Raw genomic sequence first — 18892 nt, 5'->3', positions numbered from 1 at the left:
GAGAGTATTACAGCGAGGCCGATGCCAGGTTAGTGCTCGCGTCCGAACGCAAACCTCTCAGCAGAATGCATGAATTTCAGTAGACAACACAGTTAGCGTTGTAGTGTGTTCCCACACAGCAACATAGTGTCGGCCCACATCTGGATCTGCAGTCAAACCAAAGAGTATTCACACACCAGATAACATTTGTGATGTTTGTTTACTAGTGTGTGCAGGACACTATAGTTCATCTATGTAAGTGAGGAGAGCAAAATAAAGTAAACTGTGACATATTAAACCCACAAACTCTTCATACAGTGACTACCAGTAACATTTATAAAAATCTGGGAGCAGAAATGATTGGGACACTTTGAGCTGGTCATGTTCTGCTGAAGTGTGTGTCTGTAATTGCTAATGCTCTTTTTACACACACACTGAACACATGAAGCATTGCTTGGTCACTGGTTGAGCCAAACTGGTATTATCTAATTGTGTAGTTAAATTTACCAGCTGACAGATATTCAACATAATTCATGTGTGAGACAGTCTAACAGAAGGATGGACAAAACCAGCCAAATATCAACTTATGAGTTTATGACATATTTTATTACCATTTTCTAAACTATAGCAAATAAACTGTGATAATGTGAGAAATGTTGAAGATGTCTGAATAAATATAGGTTTGACTGTACGTGGGCCGGATCTGGGCCGGCACTGTTGCTTTCTGGGTTTTATGAAGCTGTATAAACCGCATCTGTGGCATACTGTCAATTAATAATTATATTCTGTGGTATTTTTTAATATTTCAAACAATAATGCACTTACAGTGGAAGTTTATTGAGCAAGACAGTGTATCTGTCATTCCCTCCTCCCACCACACGGGGGAGCCGTCATCAGAATAATAACTTCCGGGTTTCCTCCACACTCAATCCCATCACTGCTGCTTAGTTATGAGAGAAACTAAGCTTTTCGAAACTTTGAGCCAATTGTTTCGCAAAATAATTGATTGTTTCTCAGCGCTGGAAGCGTCACTCGCTGGCGACCCCTGCTGGTCAGAACAGTGTAAATGCAGCGGAAACTCAGTCCAAACATGCAGAAAAACAGCTTTTACAAACCAGCAGTTTCATTGAAGCGGTCATCTATTAAATGCAATTTACAAATCATCTAATACTACTAAATATGAAGAGTCTGAAATTGTAGAGCTTTAGTTTTTAGTTTTATGGAGAGTTTGGTTAATCAGACCAATAGGAGACTTTTAACCGCAATTCTTCCTTTTAATTAAACAAATGTGTCATTAAATGTTTACAAATGTATAAAATGGATCCGAGATCAGGTAAATATCATTACTAGACTGGTTCATGGGTTCACGGAGATCATCGCCACCTAGTGGTGATTCATTGACATTTGTGAACAGTGATGACGTACCGAAGCCCCGTTCACTGTAATCATGTGACTTTGGTCCGGATCACTGGATCAGAACTAATGATTCACAACGTTTTTGAAGCTTCACGAAGCATTTTGAAGTCTTGTTTATCAATTCTGAACATTTCTTTGAACATTTACTGTTTTCTGGACCCTTGTTTTTGTTCTCTTTATTGTTGTTCATGGTTTTGACCCCTGCATGTTTACTGACAGGGTTTTTGTGTCTCACCGTGTGAACACTGGACACAACATTAACCGTTGCATATCCATTAGTTGTGCGTGTCAGAAGTAGCGCAATCGCCTGAAGTACGTCAGAAACAGAACGGGGCATCAGTTTACTCTCGAGAATGGCGACGCATCCGGTGTAAACAGCATCACTGATTATAATGATTTTATTCGCTTTTGTCTTGTCGGTTCACTCACGTTTGTGTTACTCTTAAATCCTCATGGGTCCTCATCTGTAAATCTAGCCCCATAGACTTTCATTGTAAGTGCATTACTTTAAATACATCTAAGAGATTAGTCAAATGTATTTTCTGTGGTAGAGCTTAACTTGTATAGAAGCCAGAATGCCACACACACATAAAAGTGTATATCGTAATTCACAAAACATAAGAACCGTAGTTTATTATGAGTGTCGATGTGTGCATGATATGATTCTTTTCTTTAACGGACTTCCTTCTAAGCCAGTTGTGGGAGCAATCGTGTCTTATATCTCTGAGCCAGAGAATGAGAAGATTCCCATGTGTTAAACTCATTTATCTGTTTGCCACCATTAAACTCAACCGTGAGAAGAAATGATCTAAAGTTTGTCTTTTAATGTCTGTCTGTAGGTTTTTTTGTGCTTACGATTCTAATTCTTGTCTTTGTATGCTGCTCAGTGTCGGTGTTATCTTAATTTGGATTGTTGAACCATTTCTTTACGTATGCTTCTGTAATAATTTTTTATATTACTTTGAAAAGTATAGTTCACCCAAAAAAAGGAACATTCTGTCATCATTTACTCACCCTTCTGTCATTCCAGCCCCATTTGACTTTTTTTTTAATAATAAACTTTAAAGACTTTTTTTAAGTCTGCATGTTCTTCTGTGCAATTACAACGAACCGAGACTGATGCATTCAAGATTAGTCCTTAGAAAGAACAAAAATGGACAATAAAAGCATATTGAAAAGCATAAGACATTATACACACTTTTGTAACAAAATGTTGTACATTTTTGCCAAACGTTAAACTCTTTTCTCTACTGTCCACAGAGTGTTTTCCCAGAAGCACTGTGTAACATCTAACTGGTTTTAATTGGGCAAACATGAGATATTTTTTTGTCATTTTAACCCATTGGCAGATCATTTTGCAATTGTTTTTACTTATCTGGTAAATGCTTCTTGATTTAAGTCTTTTTAGATATTTGGACTGGAAACGAGACAAAAATGACTCTGAATCACAACTGATCTAGTCTGCTTTTACAAATGCACCGTAAGCCTAAGTCGATCTTTGAGACCATTGGTGCCAATGCGATCTTCTTGGGTTTTGGGAAATGCCATCTTGGTTCAGTTGAACTCACTGACTCAATCTAGATGATCAACCATTCCAGGCTGTTCGCCACATAAACCCATCAATAGGCTTCAGAAGTCTAGGAATATGGTGCACACGACTTCTTTTGCGATGCTTTTAAAGTCCTATTGAAAGCTCATAGTAATGTAAAAGAGTGATCGGCTCAAATTACGCCTGCGTTCCACTGAAGAAAGACCGATAGAAAGAAAAGAAAGTCAATAGGGATTCCAATGACATGAGGGTGATTATCATTTCTGGTTGTAATATTGTTGCAAATGCACCTTTGTATCAAATGTACCCGTTTTATAGCAAATATCATATTTTCTACAGCCTGGGGTACAGTGTGTTCCTGCCCCAGCTAATCTCTCTGTTTTCACTGTTTGTTTGTCAGCTGCATTATTTTCTGACTGTGCTTGCTGAACTGTTCAATCTCTCTTCTTTGGCTTCCTCGCTGTCTCTCTCTCTCTCACAGTCATTGCATACAGCAGATTCTAGAGAGTGTTAGTCATTGTCACTTAAATGGCATTGTACATCGAGACTTGAAGGTTAGTATGACAGGCTCAAACCTGTTTGAACAAACAATAATCCGCTGGTTCCCATTGTGGACGCCTCCTCTACTCACCCCGATCCCTCGAAACACAGCTACACACTGAGAAATGTGTGTTGCGGTGGGCTGAGGGGTAAAAACACAAATAATGTCCTCCGAGCTATACATGTGTGCATGTAGCACCTAATCGGGGACTGTGCGTTTGACTCTGTAGGATTGTCTTGTTTGTTTGTGTGTTTTGGTGGAGACTGTGCCCTTTTTGATTGAAATGCAAAACGGGCATCAGAACCCATAAGTCAATGATTTAGCGGGTCAAGCACACAGTCGCCCAAGCAAACACCACTTCTGGACTGAGATTTTGGGGAGCAAGACAGGAGAGGTAATGATGACAGTAGATGGGCAATAGATAGATATATAACTATTTTTGATAATATTCACTAACAAATGTTTTATTACTGTACAGTAGTGCTGGGAAATAATGTGCCTAATAGTGTAGACAGCATCAGTCATTATAATCTGAACACACATCTGTATCAGTGTAGACAGCATCAGTCATTATAATCTGAACACACATCTGTATCAGTGTAGACAGCGTCAGTCATTATAATCTGAACACACATCTGTATCAGTGTAGACAGCGTCAGTCATTATAATCTGAACACACATCTGTATCAGTGTAGACAGCATCAGTCATTATAATCTGAACACACATCTGTATCAGTGTAGACAGCATCAGTCATTATAATCTGAACACACATCTGTATCAGTGTAGACAGCATCAGGCATTATAATCTGAACACACATCTGTATCAGTGTAGACAGCATCAGTCATTATAATCTGAACACACATCTGTATCAGTGTAGACAGCATCAATCATTATAATCTGAACACACATCTGTATCAGTGTAGACAGCATCAGTCATTATAATCTGAACACACATCTGTATCAGTGTAGACAGCATCAATCATTATAATCTGAACACACATCTGTATCAGTGTATCAGCGTCAGTCATTATAATCTGAACACACATCTGTATCAGTGTAGACAGCATCAGTCATTATAATCTGAACACACATCTGTATCAGTGTAGACAGCATCAGTCATTATAATCTGAACACACATCTGTATCAGTGTAGACAGCATCAGTCATTATAATCTGAACACACATCTGTATCAGTGTAGACAGCATCAGTCATTATAATCTGAACACACATCTGTATCAGTGTAGACAGCATCAATCATTATAATCTGAACACACATCTGTATCAGTGTATCAGCATCAGTCATTATAATCTGAACACACATCTGTATCAGTGTAGACAGCATCAGTCATTATAATCTGAACACACATCTGTATCAGTGTAGACAGCGTCAATCATTATAATCTGAACACACATCTGTATCAGTGTATCAGCATCAGTCATTATAATCTGAACACACATCTGTATCAGTGTAGACAGCATCAGTCATTATAATCTGAACACACATCTGTATCAGTGTAGACAGCGTCAGTCGTTATAATCTGAACACACATCTGTATCAGTGTAGACAGCGTCAGTCATTATAATCTGAACGCACATCTGTATCAGTGTAGACAGCGTCAGTCATTATAATCTGAACACACATCTGTATCAGTGTAGACAGCGTCAGTCATTATAATCTGAACACACATCTGTATCAGTGTATCAGCATCAGTCATTATAATCTGAACACACATCTGTATCAGTGTAGACAGCGTCAGTCATTATAATCTGAACACACATCTGTATCAGTGTAGACAGCATCAATCATTATAATCTGAACACACATCTGTATCAGTGTATCAGCATCAGTCATTATAATCTGAACACACATCTGTATCAGTGTAGACAGCGTCAGTCATTATAATCTGAACACACATCTGTATCAGTGTATCAGCATCAGTCATTATAATCTGAACACACATCTGTATCAGTGTAGACAGCGTCAGTCATTATAATCTGAACACACATCTGTATCAGTGTAGACAGCATCAATCATTATAATCTGAACACACATCTGTATCAGTGTATCAGCATCAGTCATTATAATCTGAACACACATCTGTATCAGTGTAGACAGCGTCAGTCATTATAATCTGAACACACATCTGTATCAGTGTAGACAGCGTCAGTCATTATAATCTGAACACACATCTGTATCAGTGTATCAGCATCCGTCATTATAATCTGAACACACATCTGTATCAGTGTAGACAGCATCAGTCATTATAATCTGAACACACATCTGTATCAGTGTAGACAGCATCAGTCATTATAATCTGAACACACATCTGTATCAGTGTAGACAGCGTCAGTCATTATAATCTGAACACACATCTGTATCAGTGTAGACAGCATCAGTCATTATAATCTGAACACACATCTGTATCAGTGTAGACAGCATCAGTCATTATAATCTGAACACACATCTGTATCAGTGTAGACAGCGTCAATCATTATAATCTGAACACACATCTGTATCAGTGTAGACAGCGTCAGTCATTATAATCTGAACACACATCTGTATCAGTGTAGACCGCGTCAGTCATTATAATCTGAACACACATCTGTATCAGTGTAGACAGCGTCAGTCATTATAATCTGAACACACATCTGTATCAGTGTAGACCGCGTCAGTCATTATAATCTGAACACACATCTGTATCAGTGTAGACAGCGTCAGTCATTATAATCTGAACGCACATCTGTATCAGTGTAGACAGCATCAGTCATTATAATCTGAACACACATCTGTATCAGTGTAGACAGCGTCAGTCATTATAATCTGAACACACATCTGTATCAGTGTAGACAGCATCAGTCATTATAATCTGAACACACATCTGTATCAGTGTAGACAGCGTCAGTCATTATAATCTGAACACACATCTGTATCAGTGTAGACAGCATCAGTCATTATAATCTGAACACACATCTGTATCAGTGTAGACAGCGTCAGTCATTATAATCTGAACACACATCTGTATCAGTGTAGACAGCATCAGTCATTATAATCTGAACACACATCTGTATCAGTGTAGACCGCGTCAGTCATTATAATCTGAACACACATCTGTATCAGTGTAGACAGCGTCAGTCATTATAATCTGAACGCACATCTGTATCAGTGTAGACAGCATCAGTCATTATAATCTGAACACACATCTGTATCAGTGTAGACAGCGTCAGTCATTATAATCTGAACACACATCTGTATCAGTGTAGACAGCATCAGTCATTATAATCTGAACACACATCTGTATCAGTGTAGACAGCATCAGTCATTATAATCTGAACACACATCTGTATCAGTGTAGACAGCATCAATCATTATAATCTGAACACACATCTGTATCAGTGTATCAGCATCAGTCATTATAATCTGAACACACATCTGTATCAGTGTAGACAGCATCAGTCATTATAATCTGAACACACATCTGTATCAGTGTAGACAGCGTCAGTCATTATAATCTGAACACACATCTGTATCAGTGTAGACAGCGTCAGTCATTATAATCTGAACACACATCTGTATCAGTGTATCAGCATCCGTCATTATAATCTGAACACACATCTGTATCAGTGTAGACAGCATCAGTCATTATAATCTGAACACACATCTGTATCAGTGTAGACAGCATCAGTCATTATAATCTGAACACACATCTGTATCAGTGTAGACAGCGTCAGTCATTATAATCTGAACACACATCTGTATCAGTGTAGACAGCATCAGTCATTATAATCTGAACACACATCTGTATCAGTGTAGACAGCGTCAGTCATTATAATCTGAACACACATCTGTATCAGTGTAGACAGCGTCAGTCATTATAATCTGAACACACATCTGTATCAGTGTATCAGCATCCGTCATTATAATCTGAACACACATCTGTATCAGTGTATCAGCATCAGTCATTATAATCTGAACACACATCTGTATCAGTGTAGACAGCGTCAGTCATTATAATCTGAACACACATCTGTATCAGTGTATCAGCATCCGTCATTATAATCTAAACACACATCTGTATCAGTGTAGACCGCATCAGTCATTATAATCTGAACACACATCTGTATCAGTGTAGACAGCATCAGGCATTATAATCTGAACATACATCTGTATCAGTGTAGACAGCATCAGTCATTATAATCTGAACACACATCTGTATCAGTGTAGACAGCATCAGGCATTATAATCTGAACACACATCTGTATCAGTGTATCAGCATCCGTCATTATAATCTGAACACACATCTGTATCAGTGTATCAGCATCAGTCATTATAATCTGAACACACATCTGTATCAGTGTAGACAGCGTCAGTCATTATAATCTGAACATACATCTGTATCAGTGTAGACAGCGTCAGTCATTATAATCTGAACACACATCTGTATCAGTGTAGACAGCATCAGTCATTATAATCTGAACACACATCTGTATCAGTGTAGACAGCATCAGTCATTGTAATCTGAACACACATCTGTATCAGTGTAGACAGCATCAGTCATTATAATCTGAACACACATCTGTATCAGTGTAGACAGCGTCAGTCATTATAATCTGAACACACATCTGTATCAGTGTATCAGCATCAGTCATTATAATCTGAACACACATCTGTATCAGTGTAGACAGTCAGTCGTTATAATCTGAACGCACATCTGTATCAGTGTAGACAGCGTCAGTCGTTATAATCTGAACACACATCTGTATCATTGTATCAGCATCAGTCATTATAATCTGAACGCACATCTGTATCAGTGTAGACAGCATCAGTCATTATAATCTGAACACACATCTGTATCAGTGTAGACAGCGTCAGTCATTATAATCTGAACACACATCTGTATCAGTGTAGACAGCATCAGTCATTATAATCTGAACACACATCTGTATCAGTGTAGACAGCATCAGTCATTATAATCTGAACACACATCTGTATCAGTGTAGACAGCATCAGTCATTATAATCTGAACACACATCTGTATCAGTGTAGACAGTGAGTCATTATAATCTGAACACACATCTGTATCAGTGTAGACAGCCTCAGTCATTATAATCTGAACACACATCTGTATCAGTGTAGACCGCGTCAGTCATTATAATCTGAACACACATCTGTATCAGTGTAGACAGCATCAGTCATTATAATCTGAACACACATCTGTATCAGTGTAGACAGCATCAGTCATTATAATCTGAACACACATCTGTATCAGTGTAGACCGCGTCAGTCATTATAATCTGAACACACATCTGTATCAGTGTAGACCGCGTCAGTCATTATAATCTGAACACACATCTGTATCAGTGTAGACAGCATCAGTCATTATAATCTGAACACACATCTGTATCAGTGTAGACAGCATCAATCATTATAATCTGAACACACATCTGTATCAGTGTAGACAGCGTCAGTCATTATAATCTGAACACACATCTGTATCAGTGTATCAGCATCAGTCATTATAATCTGAACACACATCTGTATCAGTGTAGACAGCGTCAGTCATTATAATCTGAACACACATCTGTATCAGTGTAGACAGCATCAGTCATTATAATCTGAACACACATCTGTATCAGTGTAGACAGCGTCAGTCATTATAATCTGAACACACATCTGTATCAGTGTAGACAGCATCAGTCATTATAATCTGAACACACATCTGTATCAGTGTAGACAGCATCAGTCATTATAATCTGAACACACATCTGTATCAGTGTAGACAGCGTCAGTCATTATAATCTGAACACACATCTGTATCAGTGTAGACAGCATCAGTCATTATAATCTGAACACACATCTGTATCAGTGTAGACCGCGTCAGTCATTATAATCTGAACACACATCTGTATCAGTGTAGACCGCGTCAGTCATTATAATCTGAACACACATCTGTATCAGTGTAGACAGCGTCAGTCATTATAATCTGAACACACATCTGTATCAGTGTAGACCAAGATCTGGGTAACACAAAAACTTTCCAAACACTGAACCACTGAAAAAAAAGACCCAAAATGATCAACCCAGGATTTGGGTAAAAAAAAGAACCCAAGATGTTTTGAGTGAACTCATTAGTAGAGATGTGTGCCTCCACCCAGCCCTGCTGCATAAGCATCTGAAATGCAACACTAAAACTTAATAAGTAATGTGAAGCCCATTTGAGCTGTATTCATCACCTCCATGCCCTACTCCCTTGCTCTCGCTGCTGTGCACAGATAGTGAGTGTGTGCTTGTCACTAACCCACACCCCCTGGTGTTTGCATGCAGTCATTGCATTCAGCAGATCCTTGAGGCGGTTCTCCATTGCCACCAGATGGGGGTGGTCCATCGGGACCTGAAGGTGAGTAGAGATGCTGAGGGTCCTGAACACCAAGGCCTTCTTCTTTGACCTCTTGTACTGATTCAAGGCCTACACAAATGGCTGATGAGATTATTATACAAGGGCTTAGTAACATATGAAGTCTGCGAATCAAGTGATCAATGTTATATATTCATTGGACCATTAATGACTAAAAATGAACTCTAAAAATGAATCCTGCAGGTTTAGTTGGGAATGGTGTTTTCTGTCGATCTTCAGATAAAACCAGCACAGGCTCTTGTCGCTGCTAATTTGCCAATCAAATGAGCCAGGTGCAACCGGGGGATTGTTTCCCTCCTCTTGTAATCTGAATTTGCATCGGCCTGCATTCTGCTCTGTGATTGGCTGCTGTCATGCTGTTACATTAGGACTTGCACCACAAAAAAAAACCTGAAAACAAAGACATTAGGCACAAAACAGTAATGTATATTGTATATTAAACAAAAAAGGCTGTAAACAGTATCTCTTTCCATAACAAAAGCATACTGTACAGTGACCACGGCCTGGCACGCTCTAATCTGCACTACAAATAGGCAAAATTGGCACATTGAGATTACAAGACTGATATTTGAATATGAACAAGAACAAATTAGTTTTAAGAGCTACGGGAGGGTTTGGAACAACATGAGTGTGTTGTGAATTTGTTGCAAAAAATGCTTTTCTTACTTGGTATGTTTATCTTGTTTCCAGTGCAAATGACTAGCAAAATTATCAGCCAATGGTTATGATAACAAGACAAAAAAGATCTTAATTCAAATGGAAAACAAGATTATTTTTTAACCCCGGCCATTGGCAGATCATTTAACTTGTTTTAAGCAAAAACAAGCTTAATTTGGATTATATTTTCCTCCTGAAAACAAGACGTAATTTCGTCATTTTACTTGTATAGTAAATGGTTCTTGATTTATGAATTTTTCGATTTTTGGACTGGAAACATGACAAAAAGTACAAAAAGCATTGTTTGCAGATTATTTTTGGCAGAAGATTTGTTGGAATAGGCACGACATGACGAAGCAGAAAGCAATGCATTGCATCCTAATCAGAGTTTTTATCCTTACCAGCAAAATCAAATGTAATACAGTTGTGGATGATATGCTTTCCTTCCTCATTTATCCCTTTAAAGGAATGTCACTTATTAGCAAGAAGAAGGTCTGTCTTACACCGTTATGGCTTGTCCAACAATTTGAAGAATGTTGGTGATTTTCTCTCAGAAATTCATCTGATGGATTTTTATTCAACTTTTAGAGCAATCAAAAAGATTGTGTAACAGCCAAAAGCAATATTGTACAATTATGAGGACAAACTATTAGCCATTTAAGCAGACCTTAGTGTTTGAAATGGGGAAGGTTTTATGATGCTAATATGTAGGGCAACAAAAGAGCGCTTGTAATAATGAACTACCAGATTCTGCTGTTCAAATGATCCTCAGGGGAATCATACATCTCTAATCTCCTCTATTCATCATTATCTCTCTCTTCTCTAACAAAGGACAACATCCGGCTATTCTTTATATGATCTCGACACCTGTAGTTATCTTCCGCAGTCCCTCCCTTGCCTTGGGTATTTGATGCTGAAATGGAGTAAACTCATGTAGCTTGGCTGTGGTGTTTGCTAAGTAAAGACTTTCTACTTTGCTAAAAGACTAGACACTGTGAAGACGACGTTCAGGTCGTCCCCAGGGGAAGTTTCACCATCTATCCTTCCCTCGGGTCATTTTATCCCGGAATAAAAAAATAAAATAAAAAAGTGTTCATCAGAGGGGTCCAAGATCCCATGACTTTTGTCGCACTTGAACCACGAATACACACACTCAAAAAATGAATGGATTCGAGGAGTTTTGTGGTTGAAATTGAAAAAAGTAACAAATTCTTCCCTCTCGGGTCAATTTGACCCCCTTAGGAATTAATGGAATGCGAGGAAAGCTTCAGTACACATAGAAAACCTAAAAATGCTCAAATATTCTAACTAAAAATGCTAAAACTTTAACAAAAAACTGTTTTATAATGTCGTGTGTATCTGAATGCATATTGAAATGAACTGACTTTAGGACCCAGCGGCACAACTCATGTGCTCCATATAGAGCTATAAGGCCATAGTGGCAAGAGTCATGACATATCATGTTATATATATTAATATTTTTTACACAGGAGGTCGGCAAAGACACCCAATGTAAGATATTTTGAGTTGAAAATTAAAAGGTTTATGCATGAAATTGTGAGTTATTTTGAATATAAGTTGAAAGAATGAGAGGAATGTGCTTAAATTACTATTTATTTATTGATCAAATCTAGTCATTTAAAGGTAAGAAAAAAAATCTCCCCAAAAAATTGCATTTAAAAATATTTTCAAAATGAAATAAAATAGGCTTTCTGGACAAAAAAAAAGAAAAAAACTACTTTTAGAGCTTCGGGTCATTTTGACCCGCGAGGGAAGGATTTGTTACAGAACGCGAGGGAAGGATGAGGGTCAACAACCCAGCCGAAGAACATCTGTAGAAAGATTCATATGATTTTGCTGTTGTAGGTCGTGAGATTGGTGACAGTGGCACGCCTCATCTCGTTAAACGTCTAGGTCACGTATGTAGCGTTACGTTACGTCGGAGTGACTGACATAATGGGATCTAGCCTGAGAGTCCAATCACCTTCGAGTGTAAACTAAACAAGCAACGTTATTCTGCAAGATGTGCATCTCTTTGATGAACAGGGTCCTTACATGACAACAAGATGCGTTTAGCAACTTAGCCATTGTTTAAACTCACCTAAATCGTGTTTTAGAGACGGCTAGCTGTAGTCTCGCGCTGAAGTCCCGCGGGAACTCCCGCTGTAGCCGGGAAAAGGTATTGTTGACTGAAGAGTGTGAGGCTAGTTCTTCGTCTGTATACTCGGGTTTGAATAAATGAGGATGACCATCAAACTCAAAAGTCCTTCCATGTGTTCAACATCTTCTATATTCTTCATAGTTAAGTTACGAACCATTTCTTCTTCGTTTGTGAGCAACTCCGATCATCACTCTTCAAAACTCGAGCGTTCAGGACACGGTGTTGTTAAGTTCACACTCGAAGGGGATCGGGCTCTCAGGCGAGATCGGTTTACGTCAGTCATGCCTCACTGAAAGGGAACTATAGTGTCGTGTGTTTAACATAAAATGCACTGGCTCATTATGAAGTTGATCATGGATGTGACACGCAAAATGACAAATATATTGTAGTAAAGCATTGGCTTTCCGAATCAAGAGCAGAGACAAAAAAATTCTGAAGAATGTTTTTGGAGATCTTTTTGAGCACCGCCATTTTAAAACTCGCAACTCTTCGAGTTGAAATGTAAGGTCGGGCTCTTTCGGTTACGGTTATTCACACTGTCAGTACACATTTGATTATTCGCATCTCCGATTGGACATGATCTAAATGATCGATTGTCCACTGTAATATTAAAGTTTGTGTTGATAAAGCAATGACTGCATGACTCCCTAGCATGTTAGCGCCTTGATCTAACTAACTGCAACTAACTGAACCTGACGAACTAGCCTTATGTCCTCAGGTATTGCCCTTGTGTTATAACCGCTCTTTCTAGACTCCCCTGACATACGAGTCCCTTCGAATTGATGATGACAATCAATTCTAAGCTAAAAAAGTTAAACATCCACTACTGTGAGAAGCTTTTTCTTGATGAAATTAGTCTTATTACCATAAATAATAGGTTTATATCTGTAATTATTGTAATTATGAATGTATAAATTCATGAAGAAGGCTCATATGAAAGGGGTTGTCTGAAAGTTTTCAGTATATGTGTGTATGAAGTGCTCGGGTTTCTTTCTTTCTTTCATAACAAAAATCCTAAATTTTCATCACTTGTGTGCGAGTTGAATCATTGTTTACTCAAGTCTTAATGGGTTATGCAGAGTTTGCTACTGACATATAGCTTTTTTTACGAATAATTATTTTTGCAAAGACATTCATGCATTCACATGAATATTATTACATTTGTGAAAAACATGAAAAAAATCACATGCACAAATATTTAAAAAAATTGTTTTCAGAACTTTCTAATGAAACAAACACCATTTGTTTTTGATGGATTTGAATGTTATAGTTCCATTACAGCAACACAACATAATTCTACATTTAAAACCCGTTAACTGTAGTTGCTCAGTCATAAGTCTATCCTCAGTTCTGCGTAACCCTAGAGACTTTTTTGGAAGACTTGGTTCAAAAATGTGCTTTCAGAGATTGTCCAATTTTGTCCAAATTTAAAAAAAAATGTAAATCAATTTTGAAAATATATAGAAAAAAGTCTACATATTGACCCAAGTCTTCTATGACAGTGTTTCTCAACTGGTGGGTCGCGGAGCTGCAGTCAAAGGAACAACAGCAGCAAAAGTTTTTTCTGATGCAAGACTTTTATTTTGAAAGACGGGCATGAAAGCTGTCGACTTCTGTCAGAGAAAAACGCGCTGTCCTCATTAAGGCCCTGTTTACACGAGAACGCTCGCGGGTGAAAACGTAAAAAAAAATTATCGGATGTGCCTTTCGTTTACACGGCGACGGCGTTTTTGGGGCTTAAAAACGCAAAAAAGTGAAACCACCCTCCAGAGTGGAAATCTTAAAAACCGTCGCGTTCCCGTCTAAAGGGTAAAAACTGTAAAAACGCAAAAGTCTGCTAGACAGTGAAGGCGTCGTGTACGCCAGTACAGGAAAATAACAAAACATTATCAAACTAAAATATAGCATTAATTTCATTGACAAAAAAAAAAAAAAAAAAATCATTTTTGAGCGACACGCGAAGAGCACCGAGGGTTAAACTTTACCGTATTAAACATGAAAAACAGTGTCAGCGTCTTTCACTTTCAGTGCTCCACATCGCCACCTAGCCGTCTGGAGGGTACACTGCATCCAGTTTCACAGACTTTTGCGTCACCATATGCACGCAGATTTCCCCCTTATAATGCTCGTCTAAACGCAGAATAAAAAGTGATAACGCAACGCCACTTTTGCGTTTTCTCTTCAGATCGTTTCCGTGTAAACATTGCCTTAGTCTCTCACCTCAGAAAACAAGCGTTCCTGTTACACGTTATAACGTTCTCTCGGTGCTCACGCTTCAAGCGCTGCATATAGTTCACTATATATAAAGCGCAAGTGAAATTGCAAGCAACGTCGTAACCAATTCGCTTGCGTTGAATTCCTAAAAAATTCCCCACGCGTTTTCTATGCTATGCTAACTTTGCTATGTTTAACGTGTTTCGCTTGAAACAGAAAGCGCCTCCGCTTGCACTTGAACGAGAGCTTTGGTCCTGAATAAATCAGCGTTTTAAACGAGTCGTGCGAATGATTCAATGACTCTCAATAAAACAATGTTTTGCTGCCACCTACTGGCGGTTTTAGTATCATTACATCTTAGCTGAGCGAGTGAGGAAGACTTACTGTGCGTTCACACGGGACGTGAATAGCGCGTCCAATTCGTGCCTGCCGCGTCTAGTTTGACGCTTGAACATTTTGAATGCATTCGCGCGTCAAAAAGCGAAATGGAGGCGAAATCCGCTTCTTCTGGGAGAGGCAAGTGCTAGGCGGTGACATTTAAAAATACTACTGTTGTTGTGTCACGAAATGTAGTTTTAAGAGTTGTTCAGTCGAGACTGTAGTTGTTTAAAGCTCAGAGGTTCAGATTTTTCATTTTTCAGACGCGTGAATGCACAAAAAGACATAAAATAATTCGCGCGTAACGCGCTTAATGCGCCAGACGCTCAATTCGCGCAAACTTGACGCGCGAATGAGGCGTATTCGCGTCTACCACGCCGCACTCTACGCCTCATTCGCGCCGCAGGAATTTTTTACGCGCCTAACGCATCTTTGCATTGACTTAACATTGAAATCACTCGCGCCTGACGCGCTATTCGCGTCCGGTGTGAACGCACCATAAAGACGACTGCTTCTTTGAATTGCAAAGGCCGGCCGAACCAGTTGAGAACCACCGCTTGATGAGACATCAGTTCAGTGAAGATGACAATTCTCTCAATATACAACAATGACTTTTGTTTTGTCTGTCACCCAAAGCCAGAGAATCTTCTCCTCGCCAGCAAACTGAAGGGCGCAGCGGTGAAACTGGCGGACTTCGGGCTGGCCATCGAGGTGCAGGGAGACCAGCAAGCCTGGTTCGGTCAGTATGTGTGACCCTGGACCACAAGACCAGTCACATGGGTCAACTTCTTAAGATTGAGATTTATACATCATCTGAAAGCTGAATACATTAGCTTTCCATTGATGTGTGGTTTGTTAGGATAGGACAATATTTGGTCGAGACACAACTATTGAAAATCTGGAATCTGAGCAGCAAAAAACTCGAAACATTGAGAAAATCTCCTTTAAAGTTGTGCATTTATGTTCACGATTGTGCTGCATTCACTCACAAAAATACATGTTTTATATATTTACGGTAGGAAATCTACTAAATATCTTCATGGAACATGATCTTAATATCCTCATGATTTTTGGCATAAAAGAAAAATGGATAATTTTGACCCATACACTGTATAGTTGGCTATTGCCACAGATATCGTATATAGTCATGTGACTGGGTTTATGATCCAGGGTCACGTTTAACAAATGACATAATCAGAGAACATGTATATGCTTACAATTAATATTCATAGCTAAGACTTTACTCTGAAAAAAGGAAGAGATGAATATGGCTCACTTCTATTTTTTTCAAATATGTTAATATTTCTCTAATCTGCATATTCCAAATAAACCAATAAGACATGTTCATTCCTTTCTGGAAATGCTTGAGATGCTGATACAATTACATTTGATTTCATTATGCAAAACTGACAGCTATTTGCATAAGTTGCTTCATAACTCTTCTTTTGGTGATGTTAGTGCATTTCCATCCCATTTTGCGATAGTATTAAAGAAAGTGATATTATTATTATCAAATTATGTATGATTAAAAAATACACAGAACATGGCTTGCATCGATCGCACACCTTTTAAAGTCACGTTAGTCTATTATTAATAATCTTTTGCCTCTCTGCTTCTTGTCTAAAATGGATTTAATCACAGGAATTGAGATGAAGTTTTGGCGGTGTTGTGTAATTAGTTTTACTTCTGGACAAACCCTGATCTTGTTAGCGTTTAATTGCCGTGATCTCTGGGGCTTCTCTCTCGTTACGGGCTTCTCTGCCGCCGGCGTCGGACGGGACGTCAGGGACGCCAGATATTTCAGAATTAGGCTGCGATCCACAGACAGAAGTGCCTTAAGTAAACTGTAGGATAATTCAGGGGGAGCTCGTTTTGTAGAGCGTTTAAAGGGAAGAAAGTTAAGTTTAAACGAGGTCGGTCTATATATATATATATATCTTTTGTGTGTGTGTGTGTGTGTGTGTGTGTGTGTTAGGGTTTGCTGGAACTCCAGGTTATCTGTCTCCTGAAGTGCTGAGGAAGGAGCCGTACGGCAAGCCGGTGGACATGTGGGCATGTGGTGCGTACATCAGTTCAGGTCACATTTACTGTATCTGTACAGCGCTTCCCCAATACACACCGCTTCAGAGCCGCTTTACAGAGAACACACGAGTCCACATCACAGTTTACAGTGATCAGTAGTGTCGTTTCAGAAATGTACATATACAAATCACAGTTAGCTGAAAATTTATTAATTTAAACCATGTAAAAATTTAAGGCAGAAACAATGCGCTCACTGAAGTAATGAATACTTATAAGTTGTATATCTGTACTTATATATACCTTGTAGATTCTTGTATATCTAGTTGGACTGCAAATTCAAAAGACTCACATTTGTTTAGTTTTTTTTTACTATATAATTATAACTAAACTGGCTGGAAAAACTAATAAATGTTCATTATATGTTAGCATGCTTAACCCTCTGGTGCTCTTCGGTCAAAAAAAAAAAAAAAATATATATATTTTGCTTCATCGTACGAAACTTGGTAAAGGTTTTGGCACTTGCTATGTGAACACACACACACACACACACACACACACACACACACACACACACACACACACACACACACACACACACACACACACACACAGGCTTGTGCTTCTCACCATAGATATACATAATAAAGGCTAGATGTTTCGTCCGCGCTGCTGGCCAATCGAGGCCGACGTCCGCACCTGGCGGCCATCTTGTCACAGTCAGCTCGCTCACTCGTAACATTGTGTTTTATTGGTGCATGTACTTTTTAAATAACCATAACTTGCTCCATTTTCTACCGATTTTCAAACGGGTTGGTTTGTTATGAACGTCATAGATGTAGTTATGACACTGCATACTTATGAATAATTATAATATTATATATTTCAACATGTTCAAGCATCCATAATTATAGCCACGGTAACAACGTTTGTAAGAAACCAAACCGTTTGTAAATCCGTCAAGATTTCAGCGAGATAAGAGGATTTGTGTTCATGCCGATCACTCGCCTTACAGAACGCTTGCCTGTGACAAGATGGCCGCCGGTGATGCCGTTAGAGACTCCGCCGTAAGACATCTATTTTTTATTATGTATATCTATGGTTCTCAAGGTCAAAAACTGGAAAGTAATGTGAGACGAGTTTCCTCTAGTGGAAGCGTCTGGTACTGCGCCCGAACAACATCTCACCGAAAGCTCATTTACTGAGATATCAACCTCAAATTTGTAACACAACTTGTTTAGATGTATGGCTTTGATTTTTGCGCAGTTTTAAAGTAAAATATGGTTTGGAAAATTATATATATTTCATTAAAAAAATTATATTTGTATTTTTGTGCATTTTTATAACAATAAAAGTAAAATTCTATACAGTAATTTTTTTTAAGTTCACTTTTTTCACTTTTCAATGTCTTCTTTAAAAAGATCCACACTTCAGTGTTTGCTCCAAAACATCTTTCATTTTCAGGTCTATGCTCAAAAAGTGAATAATTACTGCTAAATAGTACCATAAAATCCCCTAAAAATAGAAAATATTAAATAAAAAACATGATCAGACATGTTTGAT

At 38.5% G+C, this 18892-nt stretch overlaps 1 protein-coding gene across 11 annotated transcripts in view; it reads left to right on the top strand.

Moving 5' to 3' along the window:
- Positions 1–18892, top strand: part of camk2d1 (calcium/calmodulin-dependent protein kinase (CaM kinase) II delta 1) — a gene marked incomplete at its 3' end in the record, with an annotated part of 78719 nt that overhangs the window by 30206 nt on the left and 29621 nt on the right. For 5 of the 11 annotated variants that reach the window (XM_079605436.1, XM_079605434.1, XM_079605431.1 and 2 more), the window contains exons 4-6: positions 9696–9882; positions 15947–16049; positions 17286–17369. In XM_079605436.1, the coding sequence (XP_079461562.1) occupies positions 9696–9882; positions 15947–16049; positions 17286–17369 (374 nt within the window). Of the gene's footprint in view, positions 1–6; positions 29–3425; positions 3499–9695; positions 9883–15946; positions 16050–17285; positions 17370–18892 lie in introns of those variants that run through there. The other 6 variants (XM_079605439.1, XM_079605437.1, XM_079605438.1 and 3 more) reach the window with 2 other exon arrangements.

The sequence above is a fragment of the Phoxinus phoxinus genome (genome assembly GCF_949152265.1).
Source record: "Phoxinus phoxinus genome assembly, chromosome: 2".
Lineage (NCBI taxonomy): Eukaryota > Metazoa > Chordata > Actinopteri > Cypriniformes > Leuciscidae > Phoxinus > Phoxinus phoxinus.
Note: the sequence above shows the minus strand (reverse complement) of the source record. Positions and strands in the feature narration are given on the sequence as shown.